This window comes from Barbatula barbatula (genome assembly GCF_947034865.1).
Source record: "Barbatula barbatula genome assembly, chromosome: 12".
In the NCBI taxonomy this organism is placed as follows: Eukaryota; Metazoa; Chordata; class Actinopteri; order Cypriniformes; family Nemacheilidae; genus Barbatula; species Barbatula barbatula.
In genome coordinates this window covers 12545502-12562088 of record NC_136775.1, presented here as the reverse complement: position 1 = coordinate 12562088, position 16587 = coordinate 12545502, and the positions used below count along the sequence as shown (strand labels likewise).

The 16587-nt window shown below is 38.0% G+C and overlaps 2 protein-coding genes across 4 annotated transcripts in view; one reads left to right on the top strand and one right to left on the bottom strand.

Annotated features, from left to right (window-relative positions):
* The first annotated feature begins 610 nt into the window (after positions 1 to 610).
* Positions 611 to 3912, top strand: rabac1 (Rab acceptor 1 (prenylated)). Its single transcript, XM_079468704.1, has 6 exons — positions 611 to 923; positions 1495 to 1572; positions 1774 to 1986; positions 2506 to 2603; positions 2718 to 2819; positions 2918 to 3912. The coding sequence occupies exons 2-6, from the start codon at positions 1505 to 1507 to the stop codon at positions 3004 to 3006; spliced, it is 570 nt and encodes a 189-aa protein (XP_079324830.1). The 5' UTR covers positions 611 to 923; positions 1495 to 1504; the 3' UTR covers positions 3007 to 3912.
* A 1157-nt stretch (positions 3913 to 5069) lies between these two features.
* The window catches only part of atp1a3b (ATPase Na+/K+ transporting subunit alpha 3b), a 28887-nt gene continuing 17369 nt past the window's right edge, over positions 5070 to 16587 (bottom strand). For all 3 annotated transcript variants that reach the window (XM_079470460.1, XM_079470462.1, XM_079470461.1), the window contains 20 exons: positions 15413 to 15526; positions 15272 to 15331; positions 14904 to 15107; positions 14551 to 14664; positions 14324 to 14458; positions 14103 to 14220; positions 13501 to 13769; positions 13161 to 13359; positions 12811 to 13055; positions 12264 to 12456; positions 11854 to 12166; positions 11144 to 11294; positions 10889 to 11057; positions 9718 to 9872; positions 9457 to 9580; positions 9220 to 9365; positions 8952 to 9082; positions 8747 to 8848; positions 6889 to 6980; positions 5070 to 6399 (listed from right to left, as the gene is read on the bottom strand). In XM_079470460.1, the coding sequence (XP_079326586.1) occupies positions 6371 to 6399; positions 6889 to 6980; positions 8747 to 8848; positions 8952 to 9082; positions 9220 to 9365; positions 9457 to 9580; positions 9718 to 9872; positions 10889 to 11057; positions 11144 to 11294; positions 11854 to 12166; positions 12264 to 12456; positions 12811 to 13055; positions 13161 to 13359; positions 13501 to 13769; positions 14103 to 14220; positions 14324 to 14458; positions 14551 to 14664; positions 14904 to 15107; positions 15272 to 15331; positions 15413 to 15526 (3063 nt within the window). In that variant the 3' untranslated portion in view covers positions 5070 to 6370. The remainder of the gene's footprint in view (positions 6400 to 6888; positions 6981 to 8746; positions 8849 to 8951; positions 9083 to 9219; positions 9366 to 9456; positions 9581 to 9717; positions 9873 to 10888; positions 11058 to 11143; positions 11295 to 11853; positions 12167 to 12263; positions 12457 to 12810; positions 13056 to 13160; positions 13360 to 13500; positions 13770 to 14102; positions 14221 to 14323; positions 14459 to 14550; positions 14665 to 14903; positions 15108 to 15271; positions 15332 to 15412; positions 15527 to 16587) is intronic.

The window sequence follows — 16587 nt, the reverse complement described above, 5'->3', positions numbered from 1 at the left end:
TTCAAAGAGCTCTATCAATAAATTAAGAACCATGTATCTTTCCATTACCCCCAAAGCCAAGGAAGTACACTTTCAAGTTTAATTAAGATATGTTTGCTTCCTTAGACTTTCTTAGATATCGGTTTAATATTTATCATAATAGTAGGCCTACGTTTTGTGATTCAGAAATTGAAACAACAGCACATTTATTTTTTGATTGTCAATACAGTAGAGTTTTTTGGTCTGATTTGTAGGAGTGGCTAAACATTTTTATTGATCTGTTGGCTTTTTCTAAAAACGATGTAGCCTACTTTTTGGAATTATTATGAAAGAGTTACGCCTTTGGAAATTCTATATTCATAAGTGTAAGTGCCTTAAAACAAAACCCTTGTTTTGGATTTTTCAAAAATAGTTTTTTGAATTACTCTAAATCTTTAAGTAAAATGAAATTGAAAGTTGGAAGAAAACTATTTAAATTGGTTGAATAATTTGAGCTATTATAATACCCTGATGTTTAGTAGGTTCATTGTTGTTGTCTTATCTTTATTTTGTTTTTATTTTCGCTCTGTATTTCACTCTGTACTTTTGTTTGCATTGTTCTAACAAGAACGCTTGTGCAAAAACAGGAAATACGTCATGAAAGCAGTCAAGCGGTCAAGCGCAAAGACCGCAAGTGGGGGTATTTGGACGGCCGCAGTTCAGAATTCGGACAACACTACAAAATGGCGGACACCCGAAATAGTGCACTATATAGGAGATAGGGGGCGAATCCAAACATAAGACCAAATTGGTCATGTCCACGTCAGTAGGAGGCGGTCGTCAGTTTGACTCCTGAACGCGTCTACAGAAGAAGAAGATCATCATCCCGCTGCTGGGTTGTGTTTACTAACCACATCATATCCGCTCTGCCAGACACAACACGAAACACAGCGACACAAAGTACTGTAAGTACGCTATTTAAGATCAATTGTGCTTATCATGCTTTTTGTCTTTACAGTACATGTTTAATGTAAAGAGAGAAACGAATAACAGCTTCATATTTTAACGAGAGCTTGTTAGTTTCCTCTTCAATAGATTTGACAAACTTTTAGGAGTGTTGGTATTGAACAGATATAACGATATTTATGTTAAATTCCCAAAGTTAATAATTCAGTACACCTTTGAGAACATGTCGTAACAAACTGGTTTTGCCGGATTCTTTCTCTGTATGATGCGGATCCTGTGTGCTTCAGTGACATCCATTTTCCATTACCGCATTATATAATTCAAGACAAATGTACTATGATGAACGGTTAATGGAATGTGTTAGAAAAGCCAGCAAACTAAAAGCTTTCTACAGAATATACTATTTCATTTTATTGGTAGGGTTTGTTTTTTTACAAGTTAAAAATGTTTGTTAATGGACAGGCCTAAGTAGGGAATGGTCTGCATGACATATGTCTTACTATAGTATAATATATGAGGTGTTGAGGCAGTTTAATATTCATGTTCATTTGAATCTGTGTGTATTACTAGGCACATTGCAATGGATGGAAAAGTAAGCGACCCGTTTAGTGAGGCCGAGCAGCTTCCAGGGGCAGGAATAATGGGCAAGTAAGTAAAGCCCTTTCTCTCACCAGCACAAGACTTACAACATTACACAAAATGAATGTGTTTATTATGTAATTAGTTAAGTGATCTTTAATATTATACAAATCTTATTATGATAATGCTTTATTTACATTATATTAAAATATACTTGTACCAAATTTGTATATTTTATTACTCTAGTATTAATACTGTCTTTTTACTCAGGCTGTGGCTGCCCAGAGGTCTGTCTGCCAATGTGATGAAGGATTGGTTGGATCGTAGGCGGAAAGCCATCCGTCCTTGGGCAACCTTTGTAGACCAGCGCAAGTTTTCCAAACCCCGGAACTTTGGAGAGATGTGCCAACGTGTGGTGAAAAACATGGACACCTTTTACAGCAACTACACCTTCATCTTCCTGGGACTCATCCTGTACTGCATGTAAGAAACCATCTCATTTTGTGAACAAGTACGCGCAGTTCAATTAAGAGCATGAGTCATCTTTTATTCTTATGTACACACTTTATGGGTGTGTGTGTAAAATTGACTTAAATGTCCACATTTACTCTTGAATGTTCTTCCATGAGGAAGAGGTTTAAAAGAATAAATATTCACAAGTTTCAGGATGCTGTTCAATGTAACAGAATGAGCTGTGATGTTAGGCAGTTTATGAAATATTCACCATGACTTTGCTGGGCATAAAAATATAGGGCTATGAGGTCATCTGATTATAAAGAACGTGATGATTTAATATCCATTTTCCTCAATCCTTGTATGTTGATTTGCCAGTATTATACATAAAATGAAGAAGAAAAGTTGTCAACACCTCCGTACATTAATCATTTTTGTTTGTTTTTACCATGTATTTTGAGCGATTTTATAAAATAAAAACTATACCATGATTTCAGTATTATTAATATATATGTAATGTCTTCAGTAAGATTTTCTCTCTCTCTTTAGTATCAGTTCTCCTATGCTGTTGATTGCCTTGGGAGTTTTTGCTGGTGCCTTCTATATAATCCACTTGAAAACCCTTGAAAAGAAGCTTGTGGTTTTCGGTAAGAAAATATAATATGTTAATAATTGTATCATTTGTTATCATGTAAAAGCTTATGTGAACTTTAGATCACAGATATGTTAAATATTCAATCAGTAAACTGTGTGTCTCTCAGGGCGTGAATTGACTCAGGGACATCAGTTAGGGTTGGCAGGAGGTGTGTCCTTCCCCGTGTTCTGGCTTGCAGGTGCCGGAGCAGCTGTATTCTGGATACTAGGTGAGCATTGTTTTTCATCTTTACCTCACTGTGTTGACATGTTATCAACAAATGGTCTTTTTGTCTTCTCTAAAACTATCAAATTATTCTGTATTTAGGCGCTACAATAGCCGTTATTGGGACTCATGCAGCATTTCGCGAGCTGGAGTCGTCTGACTTGGAGGAGCTGCTCATGGAGCCTGTATAAATATACACCACTCACCTTTGACCTTTCAGCTTATTACCATATAATGTCCTGCCTTGTTTGTATTGCCACATATCGGTTGTGCTACTTTGAACTATGCATCAATGAATAAAATAATTTCAATTTACTCGCAGACAGACGGCTGATAAATCCAGACAGACTGTTAAACTGGCATTGTCCCAGATAGATTTAAAGACCTCAAATGCCTTTACTGGTACTAGTTGGATAGCATTGTTACAAATTAAAATGCGAATTACTTTCTCAAAGCACATGTGCTTGATTACAAACCTTTTGTCAATGATTTTACAATGTGGCTATTTTATTATAATTCTAGAATGTCAGGAATAGATTTACAGGAAATCTATGGGGAAAAAATGGGTTTAAAGCCAGATATCATTTGTTGTCCTCTACTACTCTCCTTTTACATATAGGGTAGTTATTGTACAATAACTTTTTTGTAATATTTCATTCATTTGTTCAGTTTTCTTACATGGCCTTGTAACATCAGTGCTGTTGTAGAACTGCGTGATTTAATGTCAGCATGTGTCAGTGACAGCAAAGATCGCTTTTTATAAAGTGTATTACTGCTAATCTGTGTGATCAGTTCATCATAATGCGAATATTTACAATGAAATGTCCTATTTTGTAAACAATTGTTTCATGCATCTTTTGTTATACAACATACTTTCTTTCAAGGAATGAAAAGTGCAATAAAATGCTCAGCCTGTAACATACTTTCTAATCTAATGTTCATTTGGATATTGTAAATGAGTATTTTCTTTCTTTTGCCTTTCCACCTATTGCACATACATTTAGTCTTATGTGATCTGTACATTATGACAGCAGACCTTCTATAGTCCACCCATTTTTAGGTTTCCATAGTGATGACCTTGAGTAGGATCTACTTCCCACTGCGTCAGGAGCAGTCGATCGATATTCCATTACAGCAGTGCAGCAAGGAGGGAGGGAGGAACACTGCAGAGAACCCACTGCATTCTCCCATGGGGACATCAGGGCTTTGTGTTTGTGTGTTGGGCAGCCCAATTTTGCAAGTCAGTAGTTTGCTATGACATAAATCTATGGTGAGTGCTGCAGTCAGCATTTCATACGCTGTTGTTGCAAAAAGCTATATAGTCTTTAATGTGGAACCATTTTAAATGTACATTTTAATTTTCTGCGGATATCTAAATAGGAAGAGATACAACTCTGATGGTCTGTATGCTCTTTTTATTTGGAGTCTCAGAAACCTGAATGAGAGGGAAAATAATACTTAAAGGAAAAGTTTCAAATCTGTATGAATGTTTTTGTTCTGATTAACACATGGAAAGATATTATAAAGAATGCTTGTAACCAAACAGACTACCATAGTAGGACAAATTACAGTGGTTGTCAAAAGTGCCCCAGAACGGTTTGCATTCCTACATTCTTCAAAACATCTTCTTTTGTGTTCAACAGAACAAAGAAATGTATAAAGCACGTTTTCCTTTAAGTTTAAAATGAATATTCTTTCCTTTATAATTATTGTAATACATTCTCTTTTTGAAGTATGTTTTTCACATGTGATTTTCAGCCAATACAGTAACAGTTTTTTTGGGGGGTCAATCTGACCTCTTACATAATGTCTTTAGTGTACTTTTCCACACGTAGATAACTGGCAGAAATGCACTGCTACATGATGAACATTAGTCACAGAAAGAAAAGTCTTTGGTTTTATGTTTATTCGTGTTTTACATTGGTATATACTGTATAAGGTACTGTAATATTAAAGTGTATGAAATAGATTTTTCTTTATTTATCAGTTCTCATAGGAGTGAAAATAGTAAAGTAGTAGTTAACCTGATTGCTCAAACCAAGAAAAGAACATTTGTCTCTCTGCAAACGTGTATTAAATAACAACCTATTTTTATAAAAGTATTAAAAATATTAAATATCTTAAAAATGTCCAATTGCAGTTTGCATTAGTTGCAAGGACCATTATAATAAGTAAAAACTGTACTAACGTTCAAGTTCAAATCTGATAAGGTCATGAATGAAAAAGTGGGGAAATGAAGACTCAGACATAGTTTTGTAGTATTAAATGTACTAGATGTTTTATTGGAGTTGACCTCTTTCAGACACACTGTTCTATCAGACGTATTTTATTTCTGTGTCTCAACATCCACACATTAGTCAGATGAACACAGTCAATGAGTGACTGCAACAGTGTACCATCCCTCACCGCGCGCGCACACATTCAGAAAACGAGACCTGATACTGTCAAACCCATTGCATCTTCATTTAAACCAGCTGTGGAGCACTCACACACCAGGCTCAATTGGTTAGTCAAGAAAACCTTGAGACTTTTTACCTTATTTTTTGATATGAGGGATAAAAGTTAAAATCTGTCTCTGTGCCAGATATGTGAAAATGTGACCAAAGCAAGGAAACAAAACCCGATGCGTTTAGTTTTGTGATGGCAGTAGATTTTGTTACAGAGACACCGTTCAATATCATGCTGGTTTTCTGTGCAACACTTAATATGAAACTGAACTGCTTCCATTGATGCGAGCACATACAAAGAGAATCGTTTTATGCTGTTTTTCGTGTTTTCGTTTTCCATTATACGTCTTTATTTGTTTCATTTAGAGGTGGTAAAGTTTACATTTTTTCCTAAAACACACAGAGTTTGAGAGTGTCATTGAAATATTTTTGGATTATTGTAACAAGCACACCAACAATGACAGACAGAATTAATGACGACGAGAGATCAAGAGAAAGAAGGAAATGATGTGAGTGTGAGAAACAGAATCAAACTGCTCCCATCAAACTTCGATGGAAAATAAAAAATGTAAAAGCTATTCAAAGCCACTGAACCGTCCCATTATGTTCTTAACTGAACAAAGAACATAATATGACTTTGCATGCAAAATTCTTTACAAAATATAAGTAAAACAGGTGTGTGCGTTAGGATCCAACATCAGGTTTGTGTTATCTGTGTATCCGTGTGTGAGTGTAGGACAGATGGTGTAGAGGAATATGTGAGGGGACTGGTGGAGGGATGGCCATTTTAATAAGCAAGTGTACATACTTTCTGTTTGCGTAAAATGCTCCTTTCGAATCTACATAATGATTATGCAGCTGCCAATTTTAGATATAGAATACTTTATGTACACAGCCGTGTGAAAATACATGCAAAGAGTATTATAGGCAATGGGGTCATGATGTGGACAGTCGAGAGTCTGAAAGGTGCTTTATGGTTTCTTCTTTGGGGTAGACGTGCTATTGGTTTTGTCTCTTTGATGGGGGGAATGGTTGTGTGCCTTGGTCAAGGGGGAAGTAGAACAAAATGGAAGATGAAGGAATGTGAGTAAAGAATATAATTTGTTGATCAATAGTATGTTTCCTTTTCCACCCATCCTGCAAGAAAAAGAGAGTATAAGTTTTCAGAAAAGCTCATGGTGATGGATCATTTTAGGTTTTACACAACCAAGAACATCTTCCTAGTGAAGCTAGTTGGCCAGCCAATGTTACCAATTACCGTGCTATCATGTCATTGTACAGATGTTGAATATACCTAGTTCCTACATACGGTTACTGACCAATATTATCATACTAAATGTATTTAAATATATCGCTGCTGTCCTTCTGAAACCTCCTATTTCTAATATAGCTGTTTTTCTGAAAATAGAAAAAACAATGTACCTTTATTAATGATTACAAACTGTGTTGTCAAAGTTGACAAACCCTTTTTTAATACTTTTGAATTGCAAAACCCAGTGACAAAAATAAAAAGGTGAGTTATAATAATGATTAAAAATCACAAAATATGGATTTAGGAGGTTTTGGAAGGACAGTGACAATATATTATATCTTGCATTTTTGTGGGAACAGAGACAAGTAACGCACCTCCGGGGTTCCGGCGTATCAGCAGCTTTCGAACCTCATCGTACACAAAGATTAAGAAGCTGTATGGAAATGCACAGAACCACCAGGTTGGCCTGAAGAAATGAAGAGATCAATTCAATTATTTCACAAAATGGTTATTATGTACACCTTATGTATAAGAACAAGTGTAATTGATTTGCAGTGATCATATACTGTATCATATGAGTATTTGATAAGTCAATATCAGTCATTGGAGGGTTTTTGGTATTTGTTTTTTAAGGGTATTTTCACATATAGCTCATTTAAAAAAAGAGTTCACTTAAAGTGAACTGGAAAGGGAACTAGCTGAAAATGACCTCAGTCCTTTTGGTGTTCACAGTGTAGTGGACTTAAAAGAGAGCCCAGTTCTTTTTTGGTCCTCTTGAGCACTAAAGTGATCTCCGACCCTTTTTTGTCAACACCATAACATCATAAGAACACCAGTTTTGTGTGCAGCAGTGGATTTTTTGATTGGAGGGCTCAAACGAACTAGGTGTAAAAACATCCTTCATATAGGTGCAAGTATTTGATCTAACAACGATTTAATTTAGTTCAAAAATATGCTGAATACAGCACAGACGAAAATAAACTGATACAAAAATAAACACACTGAACATATTCTGCAGTCACTAATCTACTGCACTGTAACTGTATTAACTGCATCTACTCATCTATTGCACTGTAACCTCAATAACTGCATTAACTAATCTACTGCACTGTAACTCTATTAACTGCATCTACTCATCTATTGCACTGTAACCTCAATAACTGCATTAACTAACCTACTGCACTGTAACTCTATCAACTGCATCTACTCATCTTCTGGACTGCAACCTATTATTAACTCTTATACTGCACCGTATCTTTAATAACCGCATTAACTCATCCACTGCACTGTTACTTCAACAACTGCATTAACTCACCTATTGCATTGCAACTTTAACAGCTAATGTCAATAATCTATGCATACTGAAATCACTTGCACTATTGTTTAGTCTAAATTATTATCTGCTCATATCCACCTGTACATTAATGTTCATAGTGTTAATGTTCATAGTATATAGTCTTCTGTATATATTGTTCATAGTATATACCTACTGTCATATTTTCATAGAACATACCTACTGTAAAATATTTTCATAACTGTATAATATTTTCTCAATATTGTATTCTGTATTTATTCTAACTGTATATCCTTGCACTTGCTAATTGCACTTCTGGTTAGACCTAAACTACATTTCGTTACACTGTACTTGTATATGTGTAATGACAATAAAGTTGAATCTAATCTAATCTAATCTAATTAAGATTATTAATTTCACAGTTAGGAAGTGTTAGAAAACATTAGAAATGTTGCCTTAGCAATAATTTATATATGGTAAAGACTAAAACTGAAGAGTTGATTAGCAAAAACAGACAGTTTTGTATCATTTCAAAAATCATGTTTTTATGTTTTCTTTTGATATTTTATTGTGTTTTATTACACAAGTTAATAAACTGTGTTTATTACACAGTTAGCTGTTATTTATTATTACTTTTACCCAACTGCTGTTTGATTGATATTCGGAATACTTGGATACTTGGAATGGACAATAAAAACAGAGTTATCTGTTTTTGCTAATTAAAACTTCAATCATTAACTGGAAATAAATAGAAATTAAAACTAAAACTGAAATACAAAAAAACTTACAGCAACATAATGAAAAAAAATAAAATGAAAATTCAACATGTTAATAAAACACTAACTGGTACAAACAGCATGCATTTGTGTTTTTGTGTAGAAAAGACCCCTAGAATGTGATGTATTTTACACATTTATTTATATGTGTGGTAAACTCACTTAAGTGGATACATTCGAAGGGCCACGTCCATGCCTGGGCAGTATGAGAGGAATGCAGCAAGAGCTGTTTCTTCAAACAGCCCAAATATTAGGATCTTATTCCTGCGAAGGACACGAACAATTACAAAAAACAATGCCTCTTACTTTCACGTAGTCACATGTCCAAACACATACATGAACACACACACACGTTTCCTGAACTCACTTCATGCCTTGCTGGAACACTGAGTTGCGTCTGGTCTTGCAGATGATGACATCAGCCCATTGTACAACCACAATACTGACAAAGAACGCTGTGTGACATGTGAACTCAACAATCTTCCTCTGCTCGTATGTCTGTGGGGCACGGACACGCAAACACGTTTACAACATGCTTCTCACTACAGATGGAATGTTTTTTTTAGAAATCTACTGCGTCTGAACATTTAGACATGCATGCACATCCCGCATGCATGAGAGGACCTGGTACCCACCCACTGCTGTCCATAACTGTCTTCCAGGTCATTATTGGAGCGGTTATCCCAGTTGAGTCTGATGCCCACAAGCAGAGAGGGCAGGAAGCCATTCTCGGCGAGAATCACAAAGTAGCTGAAGAAACCACCCAGAGCCTGGATCATACCTACACACAAACACACATACGTTTTTTCCACAGTAACAGAACTAAGGTGTTTTATTAACAAAATCGATTATTCTCAGCATTTTCAACTAACCAATCTGTCCGTAAGCGATGCTTATAAGACGCTCGTTCACAAGTTTGTCTCTCAGAGGGTTCCTTGGCTGCCTCTTCATGATGTCACTCTCAGCAGCCTCGTAGGCTAGTGAGATGGCGGGGACCTGCAGAGTTAGAGTAAAAAAGATTGTTTATTGATGAGTTTGTAGGGAGCATGATGTAATCATATTATCTTGAGTGTTTGTGTGTAAAAAGTGCATCGCTGAGTGTGCACTCCGTGGTTCTAACTGCTATATATCACCATGTCAGTGCCCAGGTCGATACAGAGGATGGTGATGGTGCCCAGGGGCAGAGGGATATTGACTATGATGAAAAACAGGAAGGGGGTGATCTCAGGGATGTTGCTGGTCAAGGTGTACGCAATGGACTTCTTCAGATTATCAAAGATCAGTCGACCTGCAAGAAGACAAATGCATTAGCATTTACATTTCCTGTAAGGCAGCGGTCTCCAATTCTGCCGCCGTCCTGAAGATTACAGCTCCAACCCTAATGAAACACAGCAAAAGCAGCTAGTCAAGGTGTTCAGGGTTGCTTGTTAATTACAAACAGGTGTGTTGAAACAAGGTTGGAGCTGCAGTCTGCAGGACGGCTTGGAGATCCTGCTGTAAGGGGTTTAAGCTAAAACACAGGAGGTGCGTTCCATTTGGCTGTAAGTGGACTGCGAAGTGGATTTCACAGAGTGTTCCGCATTTTTTATGAGATTAATTTTCAAATGGAGCAAACATGTTCAGTTTGAAGGGCACTGCAAATGGCGTAGGGAATAAGTGAACATCGGTACACCACTTCGCCGGAATTGGAAAGGGAAAAATCACCCAACTGCCATTGCGTTGCGTCATGAGTCAGAAAAACAAAGGACGAGTTTCCGTATGGCTTTGCTACATTGTGAAAGTTTATTTAATTATTGTTAATTATATTAAAAACTGTGGTTTGCTTCACGTAAATATGTAATTTTACTTTGTGCAGCATTGTTATTATATAGGCTACAGACTCGAGATGATGAATTATTTGAATTTATATTTTATTGTGCAACTAAAAAGTAGTTTCCAAATGCGTGTAAGGATTAATCCATTTTGCTATAGTTGACCAAATAAAATGTATTTCAATATTGCATAACAGTAGAGTTCCAAATAATAAAATCTGCATCAAATACAAGAATAAACAAAAGTTTCGATTATATTGATTAGAGACATAATGCGTGTTATGTTTATGTATAATTCTTTAAAATAAAAAGTAAAGTTACAATATTTATTTGCATTATAATCCGCGCAGCCCTTCCATTGCCTTTCTTTGATGATGTTCCATTCCAATTAAGCATTTTGTTTTTGTCAGCGAAGTCCACTGTGTAGTGAACACTGCGTAGGAACCCTATCAAATGGAACGCAGCTATGTTCTGTCTTCATCTGAGGTCTTACCCTCTTCCACTCCGGTGACGATGGAGGCAAAGTTATCATCCAGCAGAATCATGTCAGCAGCCTGTTTGGACACATCAGAGCCAGAGATGCCCATGGCAACACCGATATCAGCCTTCTTCAGGGCGGGAGAGTCATTCACACCGTCACCTGTTACAGCCACGATCGCCCCCTGAAAGACAACAAAACACAGAGAAAGGATTAGGAATGATATAAATATAAAGCAAATTGACTCTTAATGTGCCGGGGTGGGTGTACCTGTCGCTGGCAGCCCTCGACAATGATGAGTTTCTGCTGTGGAGAGGTCCTAGCAAACACGATCTCCGTGTGGTTTCTCAGAACGTCATCGATCTGCTCCTGAGAATAGTCCTTCAGATCTGTGCCATGAATCACACATGCTTTGGCATCCCTACAGCACACAAAAAATGAACATTTAAGCATTTAAAACAAATACATTTTATGTCATGAAATAAGGAAATAAGAAAGGAATATTTAATCAGCTAATCAAATTCTTCTATTACATCTCAAAATATGCATATTCTGTTCACACATCTATACCTTTTTAAGTGCATGGGGTCACTAAAGCAAATGGAAGACATACTGTAACCATACTTGTTCTCTCCACAACGTCATTACAGAGAGAGGGTTTAAACAAACGTGTCTCTTCTTAGCAACGGCCTCCTACAGCACCTCTGTTTAACAACTTTTAAGGTTTTCAATATTTAGATTTTTTTGCACCCTCTGATTCCAGTGTTTTAAATAGTGGTCTCTCGGCCCAATATTGACCTAACCTAACAATCCATACAGATACTGTATAAATCTCAATTTCGAAAAATGTACCTTTAAGACAGTTTTTTATTGTTCAGGGTCACATATTAGAAAAATTACATTTATATTTTAATTTCTTGTCAAGGGCATATCTGTTTGGCTCTTCAATGTGTTTTAGTATCAGTCTGGCAAGGTCTTACCTGGGATTCACCTGACTGACGGGGATGTTGAGGCGGGCGGCAATGTCCTCCACAGTCTCGTTACCCTCCGAGATGATGCCCACACCCTTGGCAATGGCCTTGGCAGTGATGGGGTGATCTCCTGTCACCATGATGACCTTGATTCCAGCAGACCGGCACTTTCCCACAGCGTCGGGCACGGCAGCACGGGGTGGATCAATCAATGACATCAGCCCCATGAAACACAAGTTGTCTGTCTGGAAGTTCACATCTTCTGTGTCAAAGGCAAAGCCTTTTGGGTATTGGTCCTCGGGCATTAAGAAATGACAGAACCCTGCGGAAAGGAGACAAGTTCATCTTGCTTCAACCGCGCATATACAATACATTTGATATATTTATACAATACATTATATGATATATAATATACTCACCCAATACTCGCTCTCCAAGTCCTCCAAGCTCCAAGTAGGCATTCTGAAAGGCCTCCTTCATCTCCTCATCCATGGGCTGCTCTTTACCCTGTAGCATGATCGTAGCGCAGCAATCGAGGATGCGCTCTGGCGCCCCCTTCATCACCAGCAGGTAACGGTTGTCATTGGGGTCCTCTGTCTCATGGATGGAGAGCTGGGATAAAAAGACGCATTAGACAGAGCCGATACTTCCTATACGCAGACTATCAAGGTTGCGTAGGGACTCTTCATCACCAGGGGGCCCCCTTGAGTACCGAATCAAAAACACTATTAGACACTAAAGACACTATTTTTGATTACTTGTGGATTATATTTTATAGGAATCATTTGGAAATTACCTTTTTAATACTTAATTTTTGTAATTACTGTTACATATTCGGATATCATGCAGTGGGCGGCAGGTAATGACAAGCGCATGATGTGCTGTTATGCATCTTTACAAAAGTGACCATGGCTTTAAAACGGAGATATCCGTTGCATTTTTTATTTCTAGCAGTTGATGCCAAACCTGGTATTTGTTGGTAGAGTTGAATGGAATTTCAGCAACTTTCTTGTTCTTCTCTCTCATCATCTTGACAGAGCCACAGGACAGCTCGATACACTTCAGCAAGGCAGATTCAGATGCATCACCCGCCACATCCTTCTTTAGGATAGGCAGAGCTTCCTGTCCTGCTTTAAACACTGCTCGGTTACACAGAGCCGCAACTCGGGCCAGAGACACCCATGTCACAGAGCTCTTATCAAATGATGCACCTAAAGAACAAGACCAAATCAGACATTGTAAAAAACTATGTCAAATTGCAAGATTAAATGGAGAGTAGATCTGCAAAGCATTGCGGAAGGAAAAAAATAGCAAACCGGATTGATCTTCAGTGGTGTCGGCTTCGTGGATCTGGTTGTCGAACCACATGTGTGCCACAGTCATTCGATTCTGGGTCAGAGTTCCAGTCTTGTCAGAGCAGATAGTTGAGGTGGAACCCAGTGTCTCCACAGCTTCAAGATTCTTTACCAGACAGTTCTTCTTAGCCATACGCTTGGCCGTCAGAGTGAGACACACCTGAGACACAGACCAACAGGGAAATATAAAATGGAATGAAAAAAGCTTATATTTGCTAAATGATGATATCGTTGCACTGTAAATACTTGAATTAGATTTCGATGTTTAAATTAATATATGGGTATAATATATGAGGCTCACGGTGACAGTTGCCAGCAGACCCTCGGGCACATTAGCGACGATGATTCCGATGAGGAAAATGACAGCCTCAAGCCAGGAGTATCCAAGGATGACAGCCAGAATGAAGAAACTAATACCCAGGAAGACGGCCACACCTGTGATGATGTGAATAAAGTGCTCAATCTCCTTGGCGATGGGGGTTTTCCCCGACTCGAGTCCTGAGGTGAGTGTGGCGATGCGCCCCATCACGGTGCGATCACCGGTGCAGACCACAATGCCACGAGCGGTACCTGACAGACACACAGAAACGTTCAGGACCAGTGTTGAGGAAGCTACTTTAAAATGACTCTGAAGTAGCTAAAGCTGTAATTCGTAACTTTTTTTGTTTCAAATAAATAAAAATCTATATAGATCAAGTCATTTAAAACTGCTTCATACGCAGCCCCAAAATGCTGATTTTTTTCTGCAGGTTTTTAAGGATGGAACGAATGTATCCTTCACAGCTTTGGCTATTCCGAGATGCATTGTACGCCTGTTAAGGCTTGAAATAAAAAACAATTCAATAAATATTTATTAGGATTATTTAAGACTAAATTTGACTGTACTACACATAAATCCTACACCTTCCACACAGTTAGTTGAGAAGAAAGCGATGTTGCGAGTTTCCAAAGGGTTGTCATGGGTACAATCAGGTGACCTGGTCTGGGGTTCTGATTCGCCAGTGAGGGAGGAGTTATCCACCTGTGTATGATGTCAGAGACACAAATATGCATGACTTCTGGGTACCACCATAAAAAGTGTCTGCTAGGTAGTGATATCTCGTCCTTATGAACAGTTTAGGTACCTTGCAGCCATGAGCCGAGACGATTCTGAGATCAGCTGGGATTCGGTCTCCACCTTTGACTTCCACCAGATCGCCTGCTACCACCTCTTCAGCGTTGATCTCCATCTTCTCTCCTTCACGGATCACCAACGCTTGCTGTTGACAGAAAGAATGTTATATCCACTCGCATGCTTGCTGGTTTTTGTCAAGTTTATGCATGTTTTAATTTGCATGGAAAGATGTGGTACCTGAGGCACCATGTTCTTAAAGGACTCCATGATCTTGGAGCTTTTTGCCTCTTGGAAGTAGGAAAAGCAGCCGGTGATGATGACCACAGCAGACAGCACGATACCCAGATACAACTGAGAAGACACCAGAAAAGACATTTAACTCCAGTATCGTTTGATTCCCAACAAATATGAAAATACGTATAGAGTAAATATGTGTGTGTGTGTTTATAGATTTTATACTGTATGTGTGTGACGAGGAATGGGGTGAGAGGTGGACTTCTCACATTGTGAGAAAATCTGTGCAATTATGTTTCTGTATGGGTTTATACTGTAGGTATAAGGGAAAGAAATGGGAATAGAACAGTTCTCACATTATCTCCAGCTGGCTCGTCCTCAGTAGCGGCCTGAATGGCATATGCTAGAAAGCAGAGAATGGCTCCGGTCCACAGCAAGACGGAGAAACCACCGAAGAGCTGACGACAGAATTTTACCCACTCGGGTGTTGTGGGAGGTGGAGTGAGAGAATTTGGCCCATCTCTAGCCAAAAAGTCTCTAGCCTTTGCATTGGTCAAACCCTTTTGCAGGGAGAGAGAGAAATAAAGACTCCTTAATTATCTGATGTAAACTCACAATATTTGTATGTAACCCACACAAAAGTCTATGTAACAGTGAAGACTGCTGATGTATGCTGCCCCCAAGTGTTCAGTAAGAAGTAGTGCAAACACAAAATAATAAATACCTGAACAATGTCTGTCTGAAACTTCCGGCATACTTCCTCAATTGACATCTTGTGTTCTGTCTAAAAAGTGGGTTAAAAAAGCAACATTTATGAAAAAAGTCAAACATGACAGAAAGACAACTCTGTCAATGAGAGTCTTACCAGAGGAACTTCTTTCTTCAGATCATCAAGATTCTTTGTTCCCTTCTTCTTGGGAGAACCTTTATCATCTTTATCCTGTGTGGTGGCCACACGGTAGCTATCTGACCGTCCATACTAAAACATAACGGACAGAGAGAAGAATCAGTTCCGTTCTGTCTGCTGTGGACTTGAAACTGAATTTATTTATTATTAGCGGTCTGGTGAATTTATAATACTGGAAGGTGACGAAACACAGTTTCTCACAAACTGTGGTCACCTTAAAAAGGTTATATATGGAGCCGAAATCACTATCTGACAAAGAAAATGCATCATTTTCAGCAAAGACAATATGAGTCTGTTTTAGATCCCAGTGACATGTAAGGTCTGAGACGCGTAGTGAAAATCTTTTCAACACAAACACAGTTTAGAGGGTCCAACAGCGTAAATTTGATTTTTTATACTTTGTTCTATAGCTTTACATTTAGACAGAGATCAAAAAGTTCTGTGGGTTTATACAGAGGCAAAAAAGGTGCGATGTAGTAAAACAGTATTTATTTTTCATAATAAGCTCTCAGAAATAAAGCCTGGGAGAAATGTATTTAGAGGTGGAGATGGAGAATGAATATTTAAAATGAATTTATATGAAAGTATTGCTATATTTTACCTCACGGCTAAACTAAATTGATTTTCTCACGTTTTTATTACATTTCGTAGTAATTTCAGGAGGTTCACCATCACTTAACCTGTGAGTTTAAGGTTTACATGCACTTAGTTTAGTTTAGTTAGTTAAATAACTGAGCTTGGAATACAATTGTGCAAATTGTTATATTGAACTCTCTCTCCTAGGTCGAGGTAGTTAATATGTCATAGACAGAGTTTGACTTTTCAACTTTCAATGCAGTATCAATATTCACTCCCTTGGTAAATCTTTTGTTCTTATTGGCTGGATGTGCGGGCAACTATAGCGCCGCATTAATACTGCAGAACCAAGATGGCTCCCCTGAGACTCTGTTTTAATGGAGCAGTCAGCATTAAAGCAGCAAACTGAGTATCATCTGACTACACCGACTGATCAATACTGAGCTTCCAGGAGAGCCAACATGGTTCCCTTCAGGAAGTATAGAACTATGTTTTTAGCACCACCAATGCATAAAGTGCATTTCCTTCCAGGAAATTACTAAGGTAAGACCCTGGCT